At 39.2% G+C, this 21,911-nt stretch overlaps 1 protein-coding gene across 2 annotated transcripts in view; it reads left to right on the top strand.

Annotated features, from left to right (window-relative positions):
- The window catches only part of MCC (MCC regulator of WNT signaling pathway), a 1,047,208-nt gene that overhangs the window by 555,994 nt on the left and 469,303 nt on the right, over nucleotides 1-21,911 (top strand). For both annotated transcript variants that reach the window (XM_044064211.1, XM_044064210.1), the window contains exon 5: nucleotides 18,555-18,718. In XM_044064211.1, coding sequence (XP_043920146.1) covers nucleotides 18,555-18,718 — 164 coding nt within the window. The remainder of the gene's footprint in view (nucleotides 1-18,554; nucleotides 18,719-21,911) is intronic.

Here is a 21,911-nt window from a genome sequence, read left to right as displayed (position 1 = left end):
CTGCCTAAAGGGCCCATATCTATACAGGAAGAATGCAGAGTCCCTGTAATCACATCTATGTAAGTAAAAGCTGCACTCTCTAAAACCAACAGCACAGCATCCATGGGACCGGACAACATCCCAGGCTGCATTTTACACGAACTTCAGAATGAACTGGCTCCCCACCTAAGCACCATGTTCAATCATAGTTTCACATCAGGCTTTGTGTCCACTTAATGGTGCACAGCAACAGTTATCCCACTCCACAAAGGGGGAGCCACCACTGATCCTGGGAACTATCGCCCTATTAGCCTGATCTGCAAGGCCATGGAACCTATCATCATGGAACTCATAAACAAAGACACTGGTAACCTCCAAACTCTGGACCCCACCCAGTTCGGGTTTGTGAAAGGCAGATCATGCCTTCTGAACCTAATCAACTTCTTTGAGGCAGTCACCAAAGCCATAGATAAGGGTAAGGTGGTTCACACAACCTATCTTGACCTCGCCAAGGCTTTTGACACCATCCCCCATTCTGGAATTATAGTTAAATTCACTAAACTAGGTATAAATCCCTACATCACAAGATGGGGTGCCAACTGGCTCGCTGACAGAATCCACACTGTAAATGTTGCAGACTCCAAATCTGACTTCAAACCAGTGACAATTGGAGTACCACAGGGTTCAGTTCTTGGACCTTTCTTGTTTGGTATCTTGTTTGGTATCTACTTCTCTGAAGTACAGTCTAATACAGAAGGCCTCTGGCTAATGAAGTTCACAGATGACTGCAAATTAGGAGCCATAGTCGAGTCCCCAAATGATGTGGACATATTACAGAAGGGCCTCACTGAGACAGATGCTTGGTGTCAGAGACATGGCCTCAAGCTCAATGCCAAAAAGTGCATTGTCATCCCCTTTGGTAGAAACTCTGTACCTATGAACTACCACATACACGGCAGTCTACTTAACTCCGAATGTGTGATAAGAGACCTTGGGACCCAGGTAGACAGTAGTCTCTCCTTTGATAATCATATCGCAACAGTAGTCAGGAAATCCTTCTATGTGGCACACCTCATCACAAAAGGGTTCTCATCCAGGAAAAAAGAGGTCATTGTTCCCCTCTACTCGGCACTCAGACCCATTATAGAGTACAATGCCTCTTTTGGAATGTACCTCACAAGACGTCTGCAGCAGCTGGAAAGGCCACAGAAGCACCTCACAAAGAGGATTACTGTCCTCAAACAGATGATGCCCTACACTGACCGTCTCAAACTCCAGTTTTACTCTGTAGCATATCGCCTACTTTAAGTAGAGATCTCTGCCTAACATATAAAGCTATGTTAAACCCAGAGCTGTTGAACATGCTACACCTAAAGAAATCCCAATCCCTCTGAGCTACAAGCTCTAGAGACCTAAACCTCGTCACCACAATAAATTGGACATGCTGGAGGGATAGATTCCTGTGCCAGAGACTTCCTATACTCTGGAACAAGCTACCCATCTATGTCAAGCAAAGTTCCTCATTAACACTCTTCAAGAAAAATCTTGATGAGTGGATGGGAAATAGGAAATAAACCCCGGTGATCACTTTTGTGGCTCTACTCGACAGGGGCATGAAAATTAACTTTCTTGGGTGGCGTAAGCCAGGAAACGTTGTTGGGTAGGCTTATATAGGCCCTTGGGGTGATAGCCTAGTACCTACCTATGAACGTATGAAAAGGGAAATTTCCCGTTCCGTGCTGTAGAATTTTGAAGTTCTAAGACTTAAATCATATGGTCTCGACCATATGAAATTCAAAGTTTTAGGATTTCAAGATTCCGAAGGGAACCCACATGCACGCATTTATATATATATATATATATATATATATATCGGGAAAAAAAATTTTTAAAACTACTATAAAAACTCTCACCCCCGCCTGCACCCCCCAACACACCCCTACTTAAATACATTAACTCTGAGATCGCACTACAGTGGGGAAAAAGGATATATTTCCTTATATCCACTGTAACTTGCTTCAGTGATTCAGCTTTTGCAAAGTCCACTTCTCATGTAGTGCACTTTTGCTTAAGTGGGTTTGACTTACTGTTTGTCGAGAAAGTGTGTTTTCGACAAACAGAAGGAGACCCATACCCATATATATATATATAGGTTACAATCCAAAATGTAGAAGTGCAGTTAGGCAAACATGGAAATGCTGAATGTGTGTTTTCCAGTTCATATATTGCTGAACTGCAATTCTACGAATGACCTTTAGCAAATGCTACTGTACATTTGCTCATATGGGGTCAACTTTACAAATAGAGATCGCCGTACATTGCTGATCGGCAAATTTACCCTTTTTCTGGCTATAGTGCAATCTCTGAGTTGGAATATATAATTTGCAGGGGGTGTGGGGAGCGCTGGGGGGCTTGTGAAATGCAAAAACATGAATTAAAGTGACTTGCAGTACTGAACTGCATATGTTCATACAGCTACGAAGTAGACAGGTAAGTGTCAGCAGGTAAACTTTCAGAAACGTCAAAGTCGTTGGCTCAATCATTTCAAAATGATGCGTGTTCAACATGTTTACCTAATTAGTATTCAGGAATTCAGAAATTTTTTTTTTTTTGGTAGTTGTGTACAAAGTTATAACATTCAAGATTTTGAATGTCATAACACATTTTGTACACAAAGTGTGTTATGACATTCAAGATTTAGTAAACATACGTGTTTGTGTATGTCTGTTGGTACATGTACATACACAGAGACAAATACACACATTTAGCAAATGTAACACAGTATATCACACTGCGGCATGCCAGATACTTCAACGCTCATAATCTGTCAATTTAGAAGTAATGATGTCACTGCTGATTTAAGCCATGCTTCCACTGACTTTCAGCCCTATGGTTTTGCTGCAGCTTTACTGGTGGTGTAGCCTCAAACTTGTGTCTTTGCCAGCACTAACAAGTTTACATGATAGTGTAATGACCATATCCTTTCTATAGCCGGCCTTAGGCATAGGCCAAGTAGGCATCCACCTAGGGCACTACTGTAGCAAAAGTGCTCTTCCAGTATTTGTTTGTTTATTTATTTTTTTTAATCTTGTATTAAAGAAATGAATCTGATGTTGTCAGTTTTCATTCTTTCTCAACTTATGGGTTCAGATCCAATACTCTGATCAGACTCTGCCATTATTCTAGCTCATGGCCATTAAACTCTTGAGCTCCTTCCCTACCCATAATGCACCACCACCACTAACATTCCTCAGATCTTGTTTGCTGCTTTAGAGTTCAGAGTGGTCGCCTTCAGCTCTCATGTTTGCTGTGAAAGATAGGTTATTTCTTCTTATTTTTCCTTTCTAACTTTAACGAATTACTGTTTCTTCAATTTTAATCTAAAGTATAGTTTATCGACTTTTTTCTTTACGTCTAGGAAAAATCTTCTTCCCTTTACTTTTTGAACTGTTTTATAATTATTAATGCAGAAAATCTGAAATAGAGTAAAATTCCAAAACTTTTTTGTTATTTACCAGTCATTTTTCTCCATTATTGTGACCGTTTATTTTATAGCTTTATTTTTCCATGTTGGTGCCAGTGTTTTATTACTATCAATATTTTTTATATACAATGTTTGTTGTTCTTTAAATTCCATTGATACAACCTTGGTTATGTTTAGGACTGCAGTTTTTATTGTGAGTTTCTGCGGACAGAAGAGAATAAACTGATGTTAAATATTAAAGGCTTTACTGCCATCTTCCTTTTTATTCTCCCAAAGTCATTGGTGAGGCTCAACCCCCTCCCATGCAAAATGTAAAGATCTGCCAAAAGGTTTAGTTTCTCAGCATCTGTAGTCTCTGCTTCTTCAGAACTGAAAGAAAGAACAAAACTGCATCCAAAGCTATGTCAAATTTGACATCATCGGATATGACCACCCATTTCTCCAGAACTTGAACAAAAGAAGTAAATTAATAATGAAAGGTTTGCTGCTTTCTGAAGTGATCTTCAAGATGCATTGTAAGTGCCTGTCATGTTTTATATTCTTCCAACTTGTTCACGTTGAAGAACAAGCCATCCTCACTGTATCTTACTAACCTCAACTAAGATGGTTCGCCTTCCCTTTCACCTCTTTTTTTTTTTTTTTTCTGTACTCACCTTCGATTTTAGATCTGTCTATAGAACTTCTGTCTCACTTGACAAGCATGATTCATCTGCACATCTCTAGCTTAAAACTGACTGCATGTTTTTTCTGATTATGTCGACAGCCAGGCAGCCTATGCTTTCGTTTTCAACCATTGGTTCCATTCTGTTACCTTCCCATAACAACTCTATATGAGGAATTTCTACAGAAAGTTATGCAAAGGATTTTGAGTACAGCAGTATTAGGTAGAACCTTTCACAGCTCTGATGCATTCTAGTCCTTAAACTTCTAGCAAGTTTATTTTAAGAGGGTACTAGTTTATCGAATGTTTAACTTCTCACAGCCTTTCTCGAATTTCTATGTAAATTTTCAGAATTCTTCTCTGGCACCTTCTAAACTTTGCAAATCATTTTTTTTTAAATGGCTTTATTTTACATAGACCTCCTTACAAAGATCCCATACAGTTGGTACGGTGAACAGTCTTCTTTCAAACTACAGCCAAATGTAGTCTAAAATTCCTCACATAGAACTTGTCCTTTTAGTTACATTTATTTCCATTTGATAATGCCAGAACTTCAGGCATTATATTCTAAGTCCCCATCTTGTTTTCCCACATGTATATGGACACTTCACACACCAATGCTTTACTCCCTACTAAGAGCAGTGTCAGAATCCAGCATTACCCAACCAAATTAACCTGCCATTATTTTTTCCCAGACTTTCCAAGTAAAGGAGACTATATGCTGCACTTACTAGATGTTTATAGATAATGGTGTTTTTGCCTGCACAGAACTAACAACTTAGGAAGACGGATCAAATCTTGGCTTCCTTGTCTCATCACAAAATGAGCAATTTTGTCACAAACGTAACTATAACCAAGCGGTTGACGGACTATATTCTGTTTCCACTAAAATGAATTTCCCCCTAACAAACCAATACAAGCTCTTTCAACCTCACCTGTGACCACTTCCACTATGTTCCAGTTTAGACTATGCATGGAGTTTAGTTATGGGACATCTACTTGGTCAAATCCTAATACCATTATCATTCATTACAAATTGGAGCCAGTCTCGAGAGAGAGACCTTTGCCTCAGCCGTACTCAGGAATATCCTTCATTAAAATCGATCCAGGAATTTAGATAGCTGGGGACTCTGTTCCATGCATTGAGGAAGAATGAAAACTGACATCAGATAAAGAAGTTATATACTTACCATAACATTCCATCTGTGTTGTCTCTTTTCATACTTCCTCAACTCCCCATCATCCATCCCCACTCATTTATCAGAAGTGAATTCTGGGGGAATGAAATTCTTGGGGCATCATATGTCCCATGTGTTGAACTCTAATTATGACACTTCTTTATGGTCTTCATGTCATGCTGCAAACAAGATCTGAGGGATGTTAGGGTTTGTGCATTATGGGTAGGGAAGGAGCTCGAGAGTTTGTTGGTGGCCACAAGCTAGAATAACAGCTGAGTCTGATCCAAGTATCTGATCTGAACCCCTAATGTGAGGAAGACTAAAAATAGACAACAGATGGAACATTTTTTCTTTAAATGTGTTGAATGAGCACAAGAAAAACTGAAGAGTAAGACAAAGTATGAGAAAAAGGAAGAAAACTGTAGTCTGGATGGTGTAGGTAGACTAGAATAGGGTCACCGATTGGTGTAGGGGAGGGGCACGGTGGTGCCCTTTTGCCTAGAGCACCAGTTGACCAAAGGCTAGCCCTGTCCTTTGCGGTTGCCATTTTTACATTGTCAGTGCTGTTCCTGTCTATAAAATGTTATTACCTCCACTTAATATGATTACCATCTTTTCACTGTATTGCATCACCACTGATTGCTTTTTAACTGTATTGCATCATCACTGATTGCTTTTTAACTGTATTGCATCACCACTGGCTGCTGTATCTTGGCCCTCCATTTGCCTGTTTTGATGCTTTCATTGGCCCAAGTCTTTGCTTGAATGAACAGGAAGGCTTTTCATACCAGCCCACATTAGCCAGTTAACTGATAAACAGCAGTAATAATGTTGTTGTGTTTAGCAATTTTGTAAACCTGTTTTATTCTACATAAAAAATAGGTTTATAGCTGATGCAGTATTTCATCTGCATTTAATTTTATGTCTTATCATTATGGAAGACAAGGTACTAATGTATTCTGATGATGAGAGAACACTATACAGGAAACGCCAGGCAAATAGAACTAACTTTCTTCAGGTGGTGTGATTAGAGATGTCAGCATTGCACATTGGAAGTGAATAACTGTTTGTCCTGGTATCTCTTCAAACCTTAAGCTAACATTTATTTGTTTTATTGTCTGCATGTTTGTTACTTGTGTGTTTGTGTATGTATATGTATTTGGCTTCTTTGGCACACTAGCTCATCAGTTGGGTTATAGGTGTCATGTTTAGGTTCAGATATCTCTGGCCATGAAGTATGTTTTATAAACATGTCATCAAAGTTGAAAAAAAAATCCCTGGTTAGATTTCTGTCCATTTCTAAGAGGGCTGTTGAACTTTTAGATGCTATTCTGCCTTCAAAGATATTTGCAGCACTTAGTTAGCAATTAAGCAGACAATAAATAGGGAGAATAACTTGTAAAGCCAAGTCTCATTTCACAGAATGCAGAATGCTTTTCTGACTTAACAGTGCCTTTTAAATGAACATTTGTTTTATTGATATAAAGTCTGTATAGCTAAAGAATAAGAAAGTGCTGTTTTTTTCTGTTTGTAGCTGTAAAAGTGCTTTAAAGTGGCAGAGCAAAACCTGTTTGATAGGAAACTAGTAAATGTATGCTTCAGCTTTTAATATGTTGTTGTAAATGATTATATGCATTTCACAAATCTCATGTCATTAAAGCTTCCAAAAAGAAGCAAAGGAAATGAGTTGCAGCCTACATTTAATTTTGCTTTGCAGTCCCTTGAAGTCTAGTCACGTACTTCAGAACTCAGCTGGGGGAGTAACTGTTGTGTTCATAATGTACTTGGAATACAAATAAGTTCCATGCATTTTGAACTCAGATCTGTTGCAAAGGTAATTTGGTTGATTGCATTTCAAAGAACAGTCTGAAACTAGATGACGAATAATCTTTAGTGCTAGATCTTCTGTTTGTGGGGGGATCTGAGACACCAGTCCATACTATTAAGCACAACACCAGCTTTTGTCTCTCTTCAGGAGCGCAATTTCAAGGGAACCACACTGGTGTCAGACAGATTCCAGATGGAAGTCATGTCTGTAGCCACAGCGCAGCTTTATTTTAAGCAGCTGATTATGCATCCCACCTCCTACGTTGAAGCATCTGGCCCACTTCTGCATCTTTTTAAATTTGTTTTTATGTGATATGTGTTTAAATATAGTTATGCAGACTAGGCTCTTTTTCAGTCCATCCAGTGGTGGCGTTATACTGATTCGGGCCGTTCAGCCATGGTATGTTTAACATTTGATTATTACCAACTCCTGCGGTTTGGATCTTAGTTCCTTGTGACATCTGAAGGACGGCACCTCAAGACTGCAGGATCTCCTGTCATGTTGCATTACATGGAGATGAACCCAGGTTCCTGGTATGAGGATAGAAGTCACAATCTTCTGATGTTCCCCCTCAGAGTGGCATTCTCTGCTTGCTAGGCATAAGATACATTATTGCATGCCTATCCTATCTGCTGCACATCCCCAGATCACCACCAAGCATTGGTGTTCATAGTAGTGACACAGTGCCAGGCCTTCATTATTAGCAGGGACCTCCCTTCAGGGAATGTTACCTAACTCTATGTGGTAATTGGTCCTATGTAGTGCTCCTGGAACCTTGGTCTCAGCTCCTGTGAAGTACTTTTGGTATGTCAGTGTTATGCTGAATCCATTTGAAATTGTGTTCCTTCCATATCTTTGCTGGCCATTACAGAGCAAATATAGTAAGTAATGGAGTCAAATACTGCTTCATTATCTTTTCTACCTGTAAGCTAATACGGTCGGCTTAATACGGTCAAGTGTATTCTTTTTTTTTTTTTTTGCTCTTCACTTGAATAGCTGAGAGGGCAGAGCACTGTTTCATGGTACCAGTACCGATGCTTCCTGCATTACCCATATATTTATTTATTTTTATTAGCTCTTAATACTTAACTGCTTAACTAATGGAATTTTACTGTTTTAAACTTTTTTCAAATGTGTCGCTGCTTTAAATTTGTAACTCTGAACCTTATCACATGATCTGTAAATAATTTTTTATTTATGTATGTATTTATTTATTTATATCCATGACTAAGTTTTAAATATGGTTCTTGTCTTTATGTTTAGTTGGAACTAATGAAGTCCTAAAATAAAAGGGGACAAAAGTGCTTAATCAGCTTTAAGGATAAAGATTTGAAATACTTTTTGGAGACGTGTTCCTGTGTCATTTCAACGCCAACCTTTGATGCAACATGAGACACTAATTTGGTTATAAGTTTTAGCCTTACTTCTAGCTGACCTTTAATCAGGTTAAATCCTTTCCCAGATGCAGGTTTTTGGTGCAAGGAATTTGAAATTCTGCATCACTAATTTAGCTGTTTAGGGGACATCAGACCTCTGGTTACTGCACTAATAGGAGCAGGATCAGAGCTCCTTACCCATCATTCCCTAGAGATTGCATCATTATTCTTCTCCAGCAGCAGGTAGGTCCTCAGGTGATAAGACCTAGTGTCAGCATAGCAGATAGACAAGGAGTTTAGAGCAGTTTTTCCTAATTCCCAAAGGTGCCAGTCATTCTGGTGAGCGTCCTTTCTGAATGGTCTAAGCTGGAGCATTCTGTACATTACTTTTATATAGGCATGGCCCAAGATCTATTGCCCTTCATTCAGCACAGTCATTGACTTTTATATCCGACTGGCACAGTATGTATATTTTTTTTGTTTGCATTTTTTTCAGTCCATACATTTAACTGTCTCTTTTTTTCATTCTACCATTATATCCACTTCCACATGAGTGTCACCTTTTGGACTGTTTTCTACACTTTACAAAAATCATAACCAGCAGACTTCTGTCCTATTATTTATTATACAGTTGTTAAGTGGATAGACCCACTAGGCACAAATACCTAGTTTCTTTTCAGAGGTTGGCTAGTAGTGTTAGTTAAACAAGTCCATGTGACAGCATGCAGCTGGTGACAGACTGAATCAAATCCATGACTGCAGGATGAGGCAGATTAACAGTTTAGGTTTATGTAGCCCAGATGATGTGTTTAAACTTGCAATTTGACTAGGAGTTGTGGAACTAGACCTTAGCAACCATATATATTTTTTCTCTTCCTATTTATCAACAATAGGTGTGTGAAAGCTTTTCAAAATGGCGTCTCGATCAGACTGTCACAAATTGCATCGGGTCCTGCTCAAGGAGCCCTGTAACGGGACATCATACTTAGCCAATGCATCTTGTACAAGTGCACGTGTCAGTTTGAGACCACAAAGTTTTTCTCATTTTATTACAGCATCTAAACTTTCTGCTTATTTCATTATTGCCTTTTGATAATTGCTTGATTTCCTACCAGAGATGAGAGTTTACCATTTTTCACTTGTTCTGCACCATTCAAAGTGGTTCATTTGTGCTTCATGACTGAAGGTATATTATTTATTGTTCACCTTGTTCCTCCCTTTTGAGGTGCTGAATTTTGGGGGGTGATGGTTAAGGTTTTTACCTCGCAGAAACAAGGTACAGGGTTTGATTCTAAGCTCTGGTTATTTGGGAAACATGGCTAGGTTTACAAAGGCTCCTTGGAGTTGCTATCATAGTAATCACCTGTGAACATATAAACATGACGCCTTCAGATTTATGGCATTGAGACCATGTTTATTAGCAAAATGGGTGGGGATATACAAACCAGGGCAGAACATGCTGCTGAATTAATATGATGAGAGCTGAGCTTTATCTAGGTTTGAACAGTAGTATTAGTTTAGAAACAGTTTTAAAGCATTGACAAGTACAATAAGTTATGTTTACATTTGTTTGTTGAATGGTTGTATACAGATTATGTATTTAATGTTTTAATAACATATACTGACCAATGGTGGTTCTTATTTTAGTCAAGTGATGCTTTTTTTTCGTTATTTTTATTGTAAAAGGCATTGAGCACTTGTAAACCTAATGAAGCATTTGCAAAAGCTTGTACAGCTTTTCATTAAAACTTTTTGTACCATCCTCCCTGGTGAATTGAGTTACTTTTTATAAACCTTTCTGTTAGTTGATCATACCTTTATCCACTGAACATTTTATTGGTGCTTTACTTTTATGTTGTGAAAATAAGCACGCGATTTAACTTTCATGTCAGTACTACTATACTGTGGTTGTACCACACAAGAAAAAATGATTACTAGCTCAAAATCAGACACTTGCTTTAGAGAAAATACATTTTCAAACCGGGTATTAAGTGGGCAGAATAAAACTTCTGCTTACCTGCAGAACTAGAAGTCTTCAACCCTAATCACAAAGGGAATAAACCTTGATTTCAACATTTGTCGGTCACTATTTTTCATTGCATTACATCATGATGTACCATCAGATTGTATCCACGTCAAGACTGAAAAGATGTACCTCTTTCCCAGCTTAAAATACTGTTAATGTGAAGGTGGTAAATCTTTCTCTGCCCCCTTCAGAGTGAGGGGGACTGTGTGCGTGTGATGTCTACTTTATTTTATGCTGGCAATTTGTTACTCTGAAACAGAAAAAATGTTAAAATGCTTTTCTTCATGTTTTCTGTGAGATCTAATGGATTTATAACTAAAAAGTCACAAATGTAGACTAAGAGATCAGAATACAGAGTGGTCAGAGTAGTATCAGATGTCTAAGCAAATGAAAGTATTTTTCTAGAAAACAAGTGCAGTTGTCTTAACTGGCAAGTAAAAGTTGCCCATTTAGGTTCTACTTGTAAATGTTCTTGGGCACAGCATTAACATGTATTTATATAGTTTGGTATTATACATTTATCATGTCACTGAGGTTTAGCACCACATTATAAGCTATCATTTGATATAAAATGCTTAATGTGGAAAAGCGTTGCCCATTACATTAGTCTGGTCACCTTTAAGTCAAAGTAAAGGTTGTTGGGGGGGGGGGGTTGATGCCTAATATAGCTGTGCCAGAGAAAACTGTTTCCCTTTTACTGTTTTGCATGCCCCTGTCTGAGTGAAGGTTACCACTTCGTAATTTCCCATTGCAGTTTTATATTATCCTTTCCAAAGTTCTAAACTAGCCCTCAAATGCTGATGGCACTGCTTAACACTGTGTTTTGCAAGGACAATGCCAGTAGTCTAGAGTAAAGATGAATTAAATAGAAAAGCAAGTCAGATTACCTCATGCAAAATCAAGGATCTTTTCCATAATCTAGAAAGCCTAACAAAACTCCTTCTCATTTTGCCCTGCCTCCCTCCCAGAATGGTACCTTCCCCATGCTGTCCCTTGTGAAGACTGAAGTAAAGTAAAAGTTCAGTACCCCCACTCTTCTGAGTTCTCCCTTCAGTTTTAGCTCCATCTGACAGTTCTGTTCCTCCATTACTTTCATTTTTACACCTGAAGAGACCTTGTTTTCCTTCTTGATCTCTTCTGCTAACACCGTTTCAACTTTAGCCATTACTGCCCTTAGCAACCTTTCTACTAGTTTTGCTGCCTTCTTTGGAATGTGCCTCCTCCACCTCCCAAACCCCCTCATTTTCATTTCTTCTAAGCACTGTTTTTGCAATAATTACTATCCTTATGTTCCTCTCTAGCCTATTTGGCCTTCTTATGTTTTTGCCGCTTTCTCACACATTTGCCCATGGCCCTGAAGAATATATCCCTGATCCATTCCTAATTTTTGTTTACTCCTTCACTTTGCGCACAGTTTCCCAACTCATCCCTGACCCACCTTCCTGAGCATAATAACATAACACACACTCTCCTAACATCTCACACAATTGTCTTTGATTTATTTTTTTTCCCTTCCCATAATGTAAACCATGCCATAACATGATCAGTGACTACTGGTGCCTCAAGTTGGACTTTTGTGACGCATTCTGCACTGGCTATTACGATTACTGTCCTTTCAGGTGCAGTCCTGCACCAGTTGACTGCACCTCTCATAGTCCAAGACCTTGGTCAACAACTGTATGTCTCTATGTTGGGATTTTGAATCTCTCAGTCTGCTCCTGGCAAATCTCATGAATATTGCAGTCTTCTTCATTTTCTACTCCTTTTATTCTGTCTTACTCCAGTCTCTAATCTACTTTTTTGTGTATATTAGATGACACACTGCATCATTCCACCAGTTCTTCCTTCCTCTACACTAGTTGCCAGGGCACTTAACCTAGTTGCTAACCCTGCCTGTGACCTTGTCCCACTCCTGATTTGGTGTTTTGCTTCCCTTCTGACCTCACATTTCATACCCTTCTTTATCAAGATTGGGGCTCCACTCCTGTCTGTTATTTCTCTGTACCCAGGCACCTACATCTCCAACCAACTCTTGCTTTGCTCTCTGCGTCTAGCCACAGCAGTGTGTATTTTTGTAGTTTGTTTGTATATTAATTTAGAAATTACAATTTTTTAATCTTGCATCAACAGTACATTTACTTTTCTCTCAATATTTTTCACATCCCCCTTCACTGCAGCAACACTGATTTTATGATTGGTTAGCAGGTTCTTTCAGATGTGCTTTTGTGATTGGTTAATGGGATCCTTCAGACGTGCTTTTATGATTGGTTAACAGGTGCTTTCAGATGTGTTTTGGGATCCTCACAGCCCCATTGTTCACCCAGATGTGCCTGATTTCTTTGTATCAGATTTATACTATGTTTATTACCTGTATTCCATCCATTTCTCCACACATTTTGTTGTCTGAGTAGGAATATGCATATTTTTATTTTACATTTGAAATTGGGTCGGTGTACTTATCATCCAGGACCAAGTTGCAGGGTAAAAACAGTTACCAAAAGTGGACATAAACATAAAATGTATGAGTGTATAAAGCAGATCATAATCCACAATGCAGAACACAGATAATTAGATTCTGTTGTATTATAATCGGTGCAAAATTATTACATTCATGGACCAAAGATCAGCACCAAAGCAGCGTAATTTAGCAGAGCAAGGATATTGGTTTACCTTTCTTGTTGAAGACCCCATATACATTCATGCATCAAATCTCAGAGAAGTGATAAGTAGCCAGTCAGCTAAATACAAACAATAAACTCTAATTGTAACCAGACTGAATAACAAATACACATGCTGGAATGGTTATACTGTATGCTAAAATGTATCTACTTGGCTTTCTTCATCTCTGTTTTCACTGCTGTTTGACACTAGCCATGGCCATCAAAGGACATGTCATTATCCTCTCTGAGATCAGCACTGCTGTCTGGATTTTCTTCTTTTATGCATGGAGATCATGGTTTTAGGTTGGAGTTGTCTCTATCTTAAGTTCACAAGCAAAAGCACAAAGATTAGTCCAGCTTAAATTTAAAAGAGCTTCCCAGTGCCTTTGCAGCTATCTGCAGCCAGGTTTTGTGTGTTAAGGTTACTGAAATCCATGCCAACAGTGCCAGCTGTTGTTCTTATGTATTTTATGATATTAACTGTGATAAGCCAGAGAAGACAAGATGGTTATGTAAGATATCAAATTGTTAACCTTCAGCATAATGTCAGGTCTGTGGGTTACCATTCCACTGTCTTTCCTTATTTGTATTGTGTAACATAACAACTGATGTCATTTTTCTTTTTCTCTACTCAACTGATGGGTTTGGATCTGATCCTTAGATCTGACTTAGCCATTACTAAAACTTGTGGTAACCAAGAAGCTCTCAGTCTTGTCCCCTACCCATAATGCACCCACCCTAAGTCCCCTCAGATCTTGTTTGTCGCTCTCTTGATCACTGCTCTCGAGCTTCACTAGATAAATGTTTTCCAATTTATCTTTTAACTCCTTAATCTTACTATTTTATTGCAATTTTTACGGTATTCTCTTCTTAGTCCCTTATCACTAGAGGTATCATTGCCTTTCTTCAGTGCTTTTTCTCTTTGTCGTACAATTTTTAGTACTTGTGTAAATTAGTATTGTCAGGATTTTTCTTGTTTAAAATTTTTCTCTTCTACTGTTATTATGGCAGATAAAAGTACAGCTGGTTTAAAAAAATGTGTAAAATGCGGACACAAAATACTTATGTCTGATGCACTAACCATGTGCGTGTACTGCCTTGGCCTGTTGCACTTACAAGAAGATTGCTCCATTTGCCATGGGTTTAATCCTAGGGTATTAGTTGAATGAAAAAATAAACATATTTTAAAGGGCCTTTTACCTTCTGTTTTTGAGGATGCTATATCCGGGGCTCAACCCCCCCCCCAAAAACTAGGTGTAAAGATGTTAAGTCTTCATCCCTGAAACCTTCAACCTCATCCTCCTCTTTCTTGGAGTCAGCTAAGAAAAGACAAAAACTGAATCTGACAAAGTCTGCAGGCCCACCCTCACATCTGAAAAAGAAGACATTTTCAGATTCAACTTCCTCAGATCTGACAAAACTTTCAGACCCATCAAATTCGGGTCCTGTTATTCTCCCCAGGACTACTTATTCTGTATCCATTGATCCTGTACCTTTGAGAGTCCCATCCCCCTCTTGGCTAGACAGCACTCCAAATCTTCCTCTGTGGCTTCCACTGGCTTGTCCAGAAGTCTGGTGAAAGAGGATGTGGAAAGAATGATGAGGAAGATTCTTGCAGCTCAGAGTCAGATGGGTGCCCAACCAGCTCCTACCCATTTGGGACAGGAGGTCCGATCTTTGACAACTCCACCACTGCAAGTTCCTTATCCGATCCCTACTGTGGCTTAGGAGTCTCTGGATCAGAATTCCTCAGATCCATCTAGCTCGGATCTGAAGCTAACTCTGAGTGTAACCCTGAGTGGTCCAGTTCAGTCGGATCCAGAGCACTCGCAGATATGAAGCTGCCTTGTTGGATCTGAGGCATTGGAGTTGACTCACAGGTTTTCTGAGCTGTCTTTGTGCCTTGGAGCCTCTGCACTGGATAGCTCAGCACCAACTTCCTCTTCTGGGAGATTGCTTTAAGACTGGGGGAGGGCAGCAGCCAAGTAGCTTGTCTTCTTGACACCAGGGATTTCTCTCTCCTAATAGGGGAGATCTACCATTGAGGTTGTGAAGAGGGCGTTCTCTGATCTGGCACAGCAGATGGATCCTAACCCCTCGGATCACCCTTATTCCTTTATATCTCTGCGCCTGGAGCTTCATCATTCCTTTCCACAGGGACAGTCACTCTAAGACCCCCGGGATTCCCAATAGAGAGTTACTATATATTTTTATACCTCCCCAGAACATCCCACTGAGGAAGTCCCTAGGAAGAATAAGTGTAAGAGGAAGCACTTGGACTCTCCACAAGAGTCATTCATAGAGGATACAGACTTCGATGAAGGTGAAGGGTCCCCACTATCACCTCCTGAAGATGTCTCATTTGGAGACATCCTTGAGATCTTAAAACAGAGAGGTGGTTGAATGCCCAGCAGCCCTTCATCCAAGGAGCTGCTAGAAGATTTTGGTAGTGGCCTGTCTACCTCCTGGGTTACTCCACCTGCTGATGAGCTCATTGAGCTGGTCTCCCAGTGAGTTTGAAAGGAACCCAACCCAGTTGAACCCATACCCAAGAGACCAGATAAGATTCTGGCACCACCTTTGGGGAAAGAGTTTTGGGCAAAGGGAGTACCCGTTGATGCCATGGTCATGGCAATGGCCACCAAGAGAGAACTCTGCAGGTAGAGTTCTACTGTTCATCCCTAACAGAGAGTCTAGGGGAATGAACAGGTTGGAGAAGCATGTCTATGCTCCAGTGACCTTTGGCCTTGGGTCGCTGAATTATTTGGCACATTTTACTGCTGCAATGGGATTTGCTCAAGGAGCTTTCAAATACCCTTTCTGGGTCCTTAACTGCAGATTTCCAATCTTCTGTGACAACTCAGTTGGCTATCTTTCAGTCCATTTCTAACTCTTCCATGAGGCTAATTTCACATTATGCCAAAGGTGCCTCAAGGTCAGCATGTTCAGGCATTTCCTTCAGGAGGCATGCCTAGATGCACTGTGTGATTTTGCGGAGCCCTTCAAGTCTTTATTCGTCAGTGCTCCCTTTGATGGCACATTGTTGGGTTCACAGTGAAGGACACCTTTTCCAGATGTGAGAAGGATGGGAAGACCTTCTCTGCAGTGGGCATATGTTTTTTTTATCCCTCAAAGATCCTTTTCTAGAAGTCAATGAGGTGGTAAGAAAATGTAGTTCAAGAAGTCCCAGGGTCCTTTCCAGTACACTCACAGAGACTGTTCCCTTAGGGGCATAGAGGAGAACTCTAATGGCTGACACCACCCCCTTGGCAGAGGAGACCAGCAAAACCAGAGTCCCAGAAATTCCTTCTCTAACAGACCCTACCAGTGCTCCTGAAAGAAGGGCCAGTTGTCCATCTATGGAGGCTATTGTGGGTCAACTGTCCCTGCACAAAAGAGCCTGTCAGCGCATGACAAATGATACTTGGGCGCAGCTGATTATATCCAGAGGTTATGTGATACCCTTTTCTGTTCCTCCACCTACTCAGAAAACATCCCTGACATTCCACCCAGTTAGAGGGAGGAAGCAGCAATTCAAATTCAAAACCTACTAGAAAAAATTTATACAAGAGATCCGCCCAGACCAGATAGAATCCAAAACTTATTCAAGGTTCTTTAGTGCCAAAGAAAATAGAGGACCAAAGACCAGTCTTGGATCTCAGCATCTTGAAAAGGTCAGTTCAACATATCAAATTTCGGGTGGTCATGGTTCAGTCCAATATCCCTTTTCTGGACAAGGATAACTGGATGTGCTTGATAGACCTTCAGCATGCATACTATCACATAATGATGAACAGACAATCCAGAAGGTATATACGCTTCTGGCTGGGAACCAGTCACTAGCAATGCAGAGCTGTGCACTTTGGTCTCACCACATCCCCACAGGGTGTTCAAATGCATGGCAGTAGTAGCGGCTCACTTGAGACTGCAAAGATTCCAAGTGTTTCCATATCTAGATGACTGGCTCATTACTGCCCTGACCAGGCATCAATTGGTAAGGCAACAGATCAGGTTCTTCTGACTTTTTCTGATGTGGGAATAACCATAAACTATGACAAGTCTCAACTAAACCTCAAAGTTTGGAATTCATAAGAGCAGTTTTCAATACAAAGTCAATGATAGTTTGTACTCTTGTGGGAGGCAGTGAAGCTATCAGATCGCAGGTCAGAAAACTTAATCTGCAGTACCAAAATTTCAGCCCACTTGGTCCTCAGGCTCTAGGGTCAATGTCAGCAGCGATAACCTTAGTACCATTAGCCAAATTTTAGATTAAGATTCTCCAATGGTTAACAGCACAGTGGTCAATACTTTGCCAACCCATGTCAACTCGGATACGAATTACTCAGGTATGCAAGAGAGATCTCAGGTGGTGGGTTGAATCAGATCACATTCTACAAGGCTGTTCATTCATTCCCCCTCAGTCCAAGGCCATAGTGACCACAGACGCTTTCCAGCTGGGGTGAGGGGACACTTTTTGGGGAAAGCAGTCCAAGGTATGTGGTCCTCCAAAGAGGCCAACTTGCATACCAGTGTCCTAGAGATGAGAACAGTGCTCTTAGCATTGCAGGCCTTCCAAGATGCTCTGCCTTCAGGGACAATTGCAATTCAAATGGACAATATGTCAGAATCTAATATCAACCAATCCATTAATTTACCAGTATTCTTTCCAAGTTTTTCAAACAAGGATGAACATATATTACATTTATTGGACGTTCACAAGCAGTTATGTTTTTTATCTGGACAGAACAACAGAGATCAGAAAATCAGACCAATTGTTTGTTTACTTTGCAGATTTGAAATTGGGTAAACCAGTCACAAAAGTCACTTTAGCCATATGGCTAACTGATTACATTTCATTCATGTTTAACAAATTGGGTATTACCTTGACAAAACCGGTACAAGCTCATTCAACTTGATCCATGACAACTTCAGTTTTTTTATCCAGAGCATGCATGGAAGACATATGTGCAGCAGCAACTTGGGCTACTTCCCCATACATTTGTTACTCATTACAAATTGGATCTGGTCTCCAGGGGTAGAGCATTATTTGGTTCAACTGTGCTCAGGAATATCCTTACTTAAGGTCCACCCAGGATTATAGGCAGCTGGGGACTCTGTCCCGTCAGTTGAAGATAAAATGAAAATTGACAACATCGGATAAAGAAGTTACGTACTCACTATTCTTTGAAATCTGCCATGGAAGAAGTGCTGCCTTACCAGCTGAATGTTGTAAAGTTTGGTTATTTGCTCTCAGATGTTCTGTTACATAAGTTTTTATTGGTCTCCTTTCAGAAAGCACATATGTTTTTGATATGTCTAGGTCTTGATTTTTTTCCTTCCCCTAATTGTTCCACCTTTTCAGATAACTGTAGTGACCTGAACTCAGAGCTGCAGCGAGTATTGACAGGATTGGAGAATGTCGTGTGTGGCAGAAAGAAGAGCAGCTGTAGTTTATCCGTAGCCGAGGTGGATCGGCATATCGAACAACTTACTACCACCAGTGAACACTGTGACCTGGCAATCAAGGTATTTGTCCTTCTCTTCTAAGTAAAAGTACAGGCCAGAATTGCTGACCATTGTTTAATGCAACAGATCTCATGAACCCCATTCTTATAAAACATCTGTTCAGTAACAGTCCAAAGGGACAAGATGGAAACACAGCGATATACAAATTTAGTTTCTGTTATGTTTCATACATTGTCTTCCTCTACCCCTTAAGTGGGAGGTACTGTGCATTTAGTAGCATTAATCACAAAGTTCGGGACCTGAGAATACATTTAAGGGGTGCTCTTTTTTATTCTGATCCATTAACCTTATTTGATTTTGGAACTTTTAACATGTTAGCCTTCCTGAACCGTAATTTTGCTTTCCAGTTTGACGAATCCATCCCTCTTTAGAAGGAACTGTAAGCAACACTGTCTATAATAGTGTCATCTGTTTGGTGGCACTCTGTGTTTATTAAATGGCAAAATTAACTATTTTGATTTAAATGTGATAATGAACCAAGTCTTTTGTTTTGTAAGTGCTTTACCTGGAAGAACCTTGTTTGCTGTTTCTATAGTTTTTGTAAAAATGTTTTTGTAAAAAAAAAGCAGTCCATTGAAAGTACTTTCTTGGTATTAGAATAATTGTCATCCTTGCAGCATTCACATCTCTAAAGTTTGTGAGGCAAGGCATCTGGATCAGTTGTCTCTTTCTTGTCAGGTAATCTTAACAAAAATGCTTTAACTTGTGGAAAAAAGTATAGACTTTGTCCAAACTTATTATTGTTGCTTGTATTATCTCTTTGGAAGTGTCACAGTATTAGCATTGGATTTAGAGAACAGGATGTTTATATTTTTGATTTCAGAGGTTCTAATGTTGCACTTGGCATTAACTAACCTGAATCTATAAGCATATTTATCTTTTTACCTGAATGGGGACTTTCTTCATGACGGTTCTTCCTCATATCTATGTGAATGATGTACATACACATTAAATTGTTCACGTGAATGGAGTACATACACATTAAATTCTTTTCACTTTCTTGTGTCATGTTGACACTTAAGTCACACTGTTAGTCTTTTATCTACAAACTATCTCCTATGGTATTCACCGAGTTTTAATTATTCTTTTTTGCTCTGAAGTTTGTCTTGCCTTGATATTGATCTAAATACATTCTTTTAAAATGATCTGTCCTTTATGCAAATTTTCTACATGTTTTATTTCTCACAGTGCATAGTTTTTTTTTTTGTTTTGTTTTTTTAATTTCTGACATCTTGTACCGTCTCTGCTTTCATTCTAGTGATGGATCTGTCTGTATTTTCTGTCTACTGTCTTGCTTACTTTTCACTTTTTTAATACTATACTATGTTATTATGCCTTAGTTTTCTAAATAAATTTGCAGGCTGAATAAGTTTTTGTAATGAATAATTGTGTTTGCTGTTTCCTTTCATCTGACATTTTCTAAGTAGCAACTTTGGGTAAGATGATTTTTATTTCTGAATCAGTATCTGTAAAGTTGCAACTCCTACTTGAACTTTGTGTAGCAATTACTTAATGTTTAATTTGGTTCTTGTGTGACCTTTCTGAACTTAAGTACTTTGTAAGGTATACTTTTCTGTGGTTTACAATGTCTTTTCCTGTACTGCTGTGTAAGTATCCTCATTTTCAATCCATTCTTGGTTTATGTTATGTACTTGTCACAAGTCATTTGGAGGAAAAAAGTGCCTTAAGTCTGTGTAGCCTCATAATATTAAATTATATTTCACAGTTTCTGAATTTGAACACCCGTATGGCCCACTGTAGATACATGATGCAACTGTCTGTTTTAAAAGTCTGAAGACCTGGACTATGTAGTTAGTTTTTTTTTTTTTTTTTTTATAATTGCCATTGATATAATATTTGTTTGTGACCAGCATTATTTCTGTTAACTGTCGCTTTTATTTCTTCTCCAGGCTCTGTTAGTTTAGATTAGGAATTTCTTTTAATCAAAAACAATGTAATTGTCAACTACAAAACAAAAAAATGAATGATCATAATTGAAAGAATCACTGCAATGCAGTTACGATAAGCTCTTCCGTTCCTTTATTCCAAATCACTGAATTTCATCAGATAACTTCCATACACAGCATTTCCTTTAAAAAAAGGTTGAAAAAACTAATAAAACATTCAGTTAATTAAGCTGTCTTCATTGTTAAAGTGACCACTGAACACCCTTAACCAATACAACTAAAAAGTCATAATAGTAAACTATTAAAAACAATGAATTTCCTTGATTTGTTTTCAGTAAAGCTTACTTGAAACTGACATTTCAAGTTTATCTTTGGCAAAATAATCTGTGGTAAAAGTACAAGTTATATTCTAGCTAGACAAAAAGTGCATAAAAATTTGCTAAACACATTATCATCCAAAGTATTTGTGAAGAATAGATCTGGTCATGCTTCTTGGAGCTGCCAGAAGCAAAGCCCTTTATTCCTGTGCAGTAGTGATTCCAGTTATTTCTTCCCAGTTTTCCCAAGCTGATAGTGTGGAGATTAAGGGTATGAACTGTTAACAAACTGCTTCCTGTTTTCCAGAGTTTGATTCCTTCAGCCTCCACTCACCTGCTGTATGATCCTGAGGCAGTTATGAAGCTGGGATAGGATCCCTGGTGGTCTCCTGAGCTGCTTACTTAGTAACTACACATAAACCTGGAATTGATTCCAGAGTTACCTTATAGGCTGCTGATGGTGCTTGCTGGACCTAAGCATCCTCTGTGTAAATTTGATCCATATATCCAATACAGGCAGGAACCATTCCTCGTCAACACAAACCTCCCACTTCCTTTGAAGGCAGTCACAAGCAGATACTGAAACTTCAGACCCACAGGTGTAACACACATCCTCCCTCCAATTAATAAATGTGTCCTAAAACTGTAGACCTTTTCGACCCTCAGTCTTGAACACCTGGTCTCTACCACCTACTGGAAACTTATGTTGCTTGTATAATATGCAGCACTAGCAATCAACTCACAGATCTAGCCAGTCCAAGACCATTCCTGAAGTTGAACATTACCTCCTTGTTTGAAGGAAGTTAACATCCTTTTCCCAGATCCCAAAACATCAGAAGTATTCCTCAAAGTTTCAGCCCCTATTTCTGATTTCTTCAAAACTGCATTATACATTTGATTCTTCCAACACAGAACTGTTCCATAATATGCTGCTAGAAAATTTCATTCCAAGCTGGGACCTAGCCCTCC

This window comes from Protopterus annectens, chromosome 2.part2 (assembly GCF_019279795.1).
Source record: "Protopterus annectens isolate FY-2018-M chromosome 2.part2, PAN1.0, whole genome shotgun sequence".
Lineage (NCBI taxonomy): Eukaryota > Metazoa > Chordata > Ceratodontiformes > Protopteridae > Protopterus > Protopterus annectens.
This window is presented reverse-complemented; position numbering and strand designations above follow the sequence as displayed.